This window comes from Lathyrus oleraceus, chromosome 3, assembly GCF_024323335.1.
Source record: "Lathyrus oleraceus cultivar Zhongwan6 chromosome 3, CAAS_Psat_ZW6_1.0, whole genome shotgun sequence".
Classification (NCBI taxonomy): domain Eukaryota; kingdom Viridiplantae; phylum Streptophyta; class Magnoliopsida; order Fabales; family Fabaceae; genus Lathyrus; species Lathyrus oleraceus.
Genome location: NC_066581.1, coordinates 309,400,385 through 309,409,371, shown reverse-complemented (window position 1 = coordinate 309,409,371; position 8,987 = coordinate 309,400,385). Strand labels below are relative to the sequence as shown.

At 38.9% G+C, this 8,987-nt stretch overlaps 1 protein-coding gene across 1 annotated transcript; it reads left to right on the top strand.

Moving 5' to 3' along the window:
• Window positions 1–1,835: 1,835 nt before the first annotated feature.
• LOC127131022 (uncharacterized) lies at window positions 1,836–2,938 on the top strand. Its single transcript, XM_051059966.1, has 3 exons — window positions 1,836–1,911; window positions 2,016–2,314; window positions 2,432–2,938. The coding sequence occupies exons 1-3, from the start codon at window positions 1,836–1,838 to the stop codon at window positions 2,936–2,938; spliced, it is 882 nt and encodes a 293-aa protein (XP_050915923.1).
• Window positions 2,939–8,987: the final 6,049 nt, after the last annotated feature.

Genomic DNA, 8,987 nt, shown 5'->3' with positions numbered 1-8,987 from the left:
AAAGGGATTCACAGATCTAAACCTTCCAAAGCATGTGTATAAGTTGAGGAAAGCTCTTTATGGGTTGAAACAAGCTCCGAGAGCTTGGTATGAGAGACTCACAATGTTTCTCATTGATAATGGATACAGAAAGGGAGGCATTGATAAGACTTTATTTGTCAAAGATGAAGGAGGAAAGCTCATGATTGCTCAGATCTATGTGGATGATATTGTGTTTGGTGGAATGTCAAGTAAGATGGTTCAACATTTTGTTGAACAAATGCAGTCTGAATTTGAAATGAGTCTTGTTGGAGAACTAACCTATTTTCTTGGCCTGCAAGTCAAGCAGATGGAAGATTCTATCTTTCTATCTCAAAGTAAATATGCCAAGAATATTGTTAAGAAGTTTGGAATGGAGAATGAAATCCACAAGAGGACACTTTCTCCCACTCATCTAAAGTTGTCTAAAGATGAAAGTGGTGTCAGTGTGGATCAAAGTCTCTACAGAAGCATGATAGGGAGTCTGATATATCTTACAGTAAGCAGACCTGACATTGCTTTTGCTGTAGGTGTATGTGCTAGATATCAAGCTGAACCAAAGGTGAGCCATATAAACCAAGTGAAAAGGATCTTGAAATATGTCAATGGCACTTGTGACTATGGGATGCTATACAATCATGGATCTGACTTTGTGATGTCTGGCTATTGTGATGTTGATTGGGCTGGAAGTGTTGATGATAGGAAAAGCACATCAGGAGGATGTTTCTTCTTGGGGAACAATCTAATATCATGGTTTAGTAAGAAGAAAAATTGTTTTTCTATGTCTACTACTGAAGCTGAATACATAGCAGATGGAAGTAGTTATTCTTAACTGGTGTGGATGAAACAAATGCTGACTGAATACAATGTCACACAAGATGTCATGATATTATACTGTGACAACCTGAGTGTTATAAACATCTCAAAGAACCCTATTCAGCACAGTAGGACCAAACATATTGATATTCGTCACCATTTTATTAGAGAACTTATGGAGGATAAGACTGTAGCCTTAGAGCATGTTGCTACTGAGATGCAGTTAGCTGATATTTTTACAAAGGCCTTGGATGCAAATCAATTTGAATTCCTGAGAGGGAAATTAGGGATTTGCCTTTATGAAAATTTGTAGCAATTAATATGGAGTGGAAAAAGTAATCAAATTATTGTCTATTTTCCTAAAATAAAGTGCCCCCATTATGATAAATCATCACCTTGTATTGGAAATACCATCTATTCCATCTTCACACGCTATCCTCATAAACCCATTACCTATTCCAACTCTTCCGTCTTCCTTTTCCTTCTCCACAAACCTCTGCTAGGGCAACCTTACTTTTTCCAAAAAAAACTCCAAAATGTCACAACATCAAGATACATTTGCTTCTAAAAATAATAAGTCTACTCCAAAAGTTAGTGTTCCTCCCATGGGAGTCCCTGATGATGAGATTTTGGATGTTACTCTTCTCTCTGTTATTCCCGGCGCGGACATTAATTTGAACCAACCCATCTCCATTGATGCCTCCGCTTCTGCATGTTCCAATCAAGGTAATCCCTCTAGTATTCCGTCTGGTTCAACTCCTATGACTAATTCTAAGGAAGGAACACACTATACTGATCGTGTTATAAGAGACCTAGTTAGTAGGATTCTTAATGAAGGCCACTCTGTGAAGGGAGTTTCTATTCCCCTTGCTCAAATGAATCCCTCTCCTGAGGTTGAACAACCTAGTGGTAAGGGTGATGATTCCTCCAGTTCTGAAAAGGACTTGGCTGCTGAAGGGTTGTGCTCTCTAGGGTAAACCGTGTCTGAAAAAGGGAAATTTATGGCCTCTAACATTGCTAATGCTTCCCACTCTAAGAAGCATGATGATTCAAATGTTGTGATTGATCTAGAGGATGGTAGTTCTGATGATCAAAAGGAAAGCTTGATTCATCACATAAAGCCAAGTGTGGCTAAACGCATGAAGACTCGCAAAGGAAAATCTGTGGTTGAACTTATGCAGCTAGAAAAGCTAAGAAGACTGCTGGTATTGGTCCCTCCAAACCATGGAGCAAGGTTGAAATAAAGAAGAGGAAGGTCAAAGATGATTCTAAGCCTGAAGAGGATGTTGAGGAAGATGTCCCTGACATCTCACCTACGAAGAAAACTACTATTAGGAAGTCTCCTATTAAAGTACATGTTGTTCATTTGGATAACATCTCCTTCCATCTTGAGGATGGAGCTGCTAAGTGGAAATTTGTGATTCAGAGAAGGGTAGCTATGGAAAGGGAATTGGGAAAAGATGTTGCTGATGTCAAGGAGGTCATGGACCTGATAAAAGCTGTTGGGCTTTTGAAGATTGTTGTTGGGTTCTCTTAATGCTACGAAGGTTTAGTCAAGGAATTTATTATTAATATTCCTGAGGATATTTCTGATAAGAATAGCAAGGAGTTCTACAAGGTGTATGTGAGGGGTAAGTGTATAACATTCTCTCCTACTGTTATTAATAATTTTCTAGGTAGAAAAAATGAGGGTGCAGGAGAATTAGAGGTTACAGACAATCAGGTCTGTAGAGAGATTACAGCTAAGCAGGTGAAAGTTTGGTCTTTCAAAAAGCATCTTCCTGCTGGGAAGTTGACTATCAAGTATGCTATCCTGCATAAAATAGGAGCTACTAACTGGGTCCCTACCAACCATATCTCCACCATTGCTAATACTCTTGGGAGGTTTATTTTTGTTGTTGGGACAAAAGTGAAATTTGACTATGGTAGATTTGTGTTTGATCAAATCATCAAGCATGCAACTACTAATGCAGTTAAGTTGCCAATTGCTTTTCCCTCTATGATCTATGGAATTATCTTGAACCAACCTCCTGGTATTCTGTGCTCAAATGATTTACCTAGTAGGAGAAAACCAGTTTTGTTTGTGCACTACAAACTCTTTTAAGGCATTCATGTCGAGGATATTGTCATGACATCTACCATGAAGAGGCCAGCCTCAAAAGTTGGAGCGATTGCTGAGCTTAAGGAGACATGCAAAGAGCTAGGTGAAGGGATTAGGATAGCCACAACTAGAAAACAATCTTTGGAAGCCTTGATTGAAAGCTTGGAGCAGGCTGAGGGTGAAAATGTTGAACATGCTAATGTCAGCCATGAAGAAGAAGCTGAAGCCCACACCTCTAGTGAGAGGTCTACTAACAATGATGATGCAAGTGGCAATTCTGATTCTGGTGCTGCTGAAGAAGCTGCAAACTCAAGCTCTACTGAGTAGCTCTGTTGGCTTTGGTCCCTCTTGTGTTTGATGGTTTTTTTGTTTGGTTTTATTTTTGGTGGATGTTTCTTTTAGTTTGTTTCTCAGAATTCTTACAGTTGTGTCTGTATTTGATGTTGTAACTCCTTAACTTCTGGTTTTTCGGTTAATGACTAGATAGACATTTATTTTGTCTCTTTGGTCTCTTTTGGCTAAAAAGGGGGAGAAGTAGTTATAGATGTAGTTAAGTATCTTGGCTTAGCTCTGTAGTAATGTTGTTGCTCTGTTTGTCTGATACAGGGGGAGAATTTTCTAGTGTTTATTTGTTTGGCACAGGGGGAGAATTCTCTGTGTTCTGTTTGTGTGAAGCAGTGTGGCTGTTGCTCATTGTGGACTGGCTTAAGGGGGAGTTGTTGTGTTCTGAGAAGTTGCATGGACTTGAGGGAGAGTACAAGCACTTGGTTCTTACTAGTGTTGTATGTGCAAGTGCTTGTGTGCTTACTAGTTGTTGTTTTTGCTAGTGACGTGTGTATGTTTTTTTCTGATGCTGAACTGATGCTCTGATTGATTTCTTGTGATCGTGTGTTCTTTTATTTGTTTTAGCCAAAAAATTCCAAAGGGGGAGTTTGTTGGTTCTATGAATTGGCATCAATTTTGGTAAAACTTAGTGTTATCACAAGAAGTCACGCTTGTAGTCTTGACATGTGATATCAGCTTTCTGCAGGTTGTTTGATATGGTTGTGTAGGATTTATTCATGATGTCAGACCCGATGTTACGACATGTGCATACAGAACATTCAGTCTGAATGTTATGTATTTTGTTGTTGCGCTTTTCATGCAAGTCTTTGTGTGCTTATGTGGAGATTGCATGCATTATTCAAGGAGTAATTCTATTTAAAGCCAAAATATTATGTTTCCCAAAAAGGAATGATTCACTGCTATTTCTTAGGGAATACACAATAAATAGAATTAGGGTTTCATGCTGCCCAGGCCCATTTAGAAAGCCTTTATTTAAAGACTATGTAAACCCTGTTTTACACATAAAAAACATGAACGTGAAGTGAGTGAGGATTAGGGTATTAGTCTTGTGTGAGTTTGTGAATTGTGAGCCATTCATCCATCTTGTTGATTGGTGAATTGGACTGAGTTTTTGAGTTGTAATTTATCCACTCTAAGATTTGAAGTACGAGTGTATTTATTTACTTGATTGAAGCTTTTAAGCAAGATCAAGTGTGTGTCCTTGAAGTGTGTCTTCTTTCTTTTTGGTATTTGGTCTAGTATCACTGATGTGATTGAGGGAGAGTGAGTAGGGTCTCATGTCTAAGAGTTCTTAGATAGAAATCACACGGGTAGAGATTAGGTGAAAAGACTGTAACTTGAAGTTGTTTGCTGAGAGTCTTTGAACTAATTCTGTTTAGTGGATTTCCTTCCTAGATTGGTAGCCCCCAGACGTAGGTGTGTTTGCACCGAACTGGGTTAACAATTGCTTGTGTCGTTTTTCAAGTGTTTCTTGATTTTTATTCTATTCATATTTCACTTGTTGTTCAGATATTAGTGTCGTGACATTACCTTCGACATCTCATATCTGATACCAGAATTTCAGGAACAGCTTTATCGGATGCGTACGGGACTGGACCCGGCAACCGTATAACCAACAGCGATACCGATCTGTTACTGATACTGCTACTGCTACTGCTATCGAATGAAATCACCACTTTCTCTGGTGTCTTGAACACTGGCACTATTACATTCACATCGTCATCTATGTGACGGGATTGAACAATTTGAATCATACCTTCATCCATCAACCGCTGGATGTCTCTTTTCACAACCATACAACCCCTTGGATTAACATTGCAGATAGCACAACCATCATGGTCATGCTCACAGTCGCTTACTAAAAAAATGTCTTTATGTATCGTCACCAAAGACCTTATGATGAAACGGACATCAAACACTTTGAACTCTCCAGGGAAACCGTCTACCATATTGACTGATGAATTCCCATGAGCTGGCAGTGGGTTAGCTTTCACGTTTGGCGCACGGTCCTCAAAGGACACGATTCCACTTTTCACTAGCTTCTGAACTTCGTATTTGAGTGGATAGCAGTTCTCAATATTATGTATGGGTGCTCCTTGATGAAAAGCACAACAGAGTTCAGGCTTGTACCACCATGGAAGTGGTTCAGGAATTTGTGGCGAATTCCTCGGTTGGAGTAGGTTTTTGAGAACCAAAGATGGATACAGTTTTGCATATGTCATAGGAATTGAGTCAAAAGAGACCTATTCCTGTCAAATGTTTATTGTTGATGATTGTTGATATTGTTGTTGTTGAAGGTGTTTGCTCGTTGCTGAGGTCGTTGCTGTTGACGTGGATGTTGTTGAATTTGTGTTGATTGATTTGCTGAAAATACTGGAATGACGGAGAATACTTGATGATGGTGTTGACGGGGTGGTTGATTCCTTCTGATCTGAGGCCTCCTCTGCCTCCCACTAATGATTGTGTTGGCTTCACTGTCTTTCTTCTTCCCGAAACTAATGTCATATCTCTTACTCAATGATGCCTCCTCTTTTGAAATTCGTCCTTCTCGAACACCTTCTTCAAGCCTCATCCCCATATTTACCATTTCGATAAAGTCACTGGGGGCACTGGCGATCATACGTTCATAGTAAAATGAACTCAAGGTCTTCAAAAAGATCTTTGTCATTTCCTTCTCCTCTAAAGGAGGGGTGATCTGAGCAACTAACTCTCTCAATCTCTACGCGTATTCTTTGAAGGTCTCCTTATCTTTCTGAGACATAAACCTCAATTGGTCTCTATCAGGCGCCATATCCACATTATACTTATACTGTTTGACGAAAGCTTCTCCCAAATTGTTGAAAGTGCGGATGCTTGCACTGTCCAACCCCATATACCATATGAGCGCAACATCGGTCAGACTGTCTTGGAAGTAGTGAATTAACAGGTGATCATTGTCAGTTTGGGTAGACCTTTTGCGGGCATACATCACCAAATAACTGAGCGGACATGTGTTCCCTCTATATTTTTCAAAGTCAGGCACTTTGAACTTCACCGGAATCTTCACATTCGGCACCAGACATAATTCGGCAGCACTCTTCCCAAAAAGATCATTTCCTCTTAATGTCTTCAATTCCTTACGCAGCTCAAGAAATTGATCCTTCATTTCATCCATTTTCTCATAAACATCCGGGCCCTCAGATGGCTCAGAATGATAAATGGTGTCTTCTACGCGGGGTAAGGTGTGCACAATGGGAGGTGGCACAGACATGATCCGGCTAGATGCCAGCATAGAAGCAAAGGTAGGCGCAAAGCCTTCAGGCACGAAGTTTGGCGGCATTCCCCACGGGAATCCAGCAGGCATGGCAGGCGCAAAATGAGCGGTAGCAACAGGCATGGTAGAGGTAGCCACCTCTGAGATGACAATCCTTTGAGGAGGAGGAGTTGCGGGTGTTGGAGAAGACTGGCTCTAAGCAGCTAGCACTGACTCCATCATGGCAGTTAGTCGAGCGATCTCGTCCTTCAGCTCTCTATTCTCTTTCTCAAAATGTTCCATGATTCTATAGCGATTGGCGTGAGTATTGTACCGATGAGTCAGTTTGGCTGAAGCACAGAAGAAACACCAATGAGACATCTGGCGAAAGAGAAACCTGCTTATGCAAATGATGCATGAAATGCAATGCTTGTTTATTTATTTTTATTATTTTTCAAGGAACTTACTACATTATTTGCAAATATATATGTATATATAACAACAATTGCAACAATTTGATATGACCAAAAATCTCTTTTATTTATATAATTGGAAGGATTACACTGAGTACAATTTATATAAATCATGAAAAATATTAATAATGATCCAAAAAATAGTTTTAATTCAGAATATGAAAGAAGAATTTATTTAAAAAAAATTGGTGAAACTCTCATATTTTTTTGATCAATATTAAAATTAATATGAATTAATGAAAATCAAATGAAATAAAATGAAAATAAAAAAATCAAAAAAACGTGGACCACTTGATCTCCCTCATTAATTGAGGTGGCAGATCAAGTGGTCTAAAACGCGCGTTCCACCAAACACACGAGTCAGTGCGCCACATCAATGGTATTCAAAAGCAACGCTCAAGATTAAAACAATTTAAACAAGATCAATGGCTCAGAACCTATCCAACACATCACCGGTGTTGGACCTCTGGTCACCTTCTCAGGCGAGGTCCACCTGACTAGTTCACTCATCACCATCAAGAAAATTAAAAAAGAGGACATGATCTGGAAGAAAAAATGGCGTAGAGCATGAATCTGACCTCAATTTCAACTAACTCCAAATATATAAAAAGATATGAGGAGTTGAATTTTGAGGTGTGTCAACTGAGTTGCTTCGATTTGACCTCAAAGCAACTCAATCTTCTTGCCTACATTGGTAGGACTTCAGACAACCAAAGATCCAAGAGAATTGATGAGAATTGAGTGAGAATCGAAGAGAAAAAGATTTCTGAAAATTACCTTCGATGTTGTGCAGAAATGGATCTTGCTTACTTCAAACTTTACTTGATCACACTCGAGGAGCTTGCAGAAGTGGTTTGGCAATGGTACAAAGCTTTGGATCCTGGAGTTTTTGAATCTCCAAACAGTGAGATTCAAACTCAATTTTCAAGTTGAAAATTCTCAGGTTTTCCTTTGAATTGTGAAGGTTTCAATGGGGGGAAAACTGGCGCGCAAGGTGTGTTTGAAATGAGCTTAGAGGCCTTGTATTTATAGCATTTGGGATTGATAATTGCACACTTGAAAAATTGCTAAAAATGGCAAGGGTGATGCACAAGCTTGAATGGGCGTGTATAGGCCCATGAAGCAATCCATTATGATCCAATTGCAACTGTACTGAAGTTCAAATCATGCTTGAATGGCAAGGCAAAGTGAAATGGAGTTTTGGACATTTGATTTTCTCCAATGTTACATACCTGTTAAGACCATGCACAGACCTAGAAAACCTCATCCAAAATGAATGAAATATGACTCGTTGGAAAGCTTAGATAAAGGGGAACAAGTTTTATGTTGAACACTTTTTCGTTTGGGACTTGGATCATGGTTAATTTTGAGGTGGAAGTTTGGAAATTTCAACATGTTGAAAATTTTTCTAAGTGTCAAGTCATATATCTCAATATTCCACCTAACTTAACTTTTTATGTGAGCTCCAAATGAGAAAAGTGTCTTCATCAAAGTTTTATGTCTTTCAAATACCTTCAAAATGGTCACCAATTTCATGTCATTTGGAGAATGATACAGTTAGGCATTTTTGAAGTTGAGGAAAATCACTTGTTCAATGGTATAGGGCAAAAATGACCTATAATGTATCCTCATACCACATGCTCATAAAAGTTGATTTAGATCTTACTCCAAACATAAAAGTTGAAGTAGACATATTGAATTTGATTTTTCAACTTGGAAATCTTTCGTCTCATAAAAATTGAGCAAGTTATGGCCTTGGGAAGTTGACTTTCAAGTTAGGGTTTAGACAAAATGACCTATAATGTTTCAACATATAAAATAACTTTAAAAGCAAACTTAGCTCTATACTTAAACATGAAAGTTGTTTCGAATGTCATTTAGAGTAACTTTTCTCTTGGAATAATTTTCATATGGTGAAAATTGTAGGAGATAGGGTCTAGGGAGACCCAGTTTTGATCAGATGAATTCATCTGGCCAACCACCATCAACCAACTTGCTAACC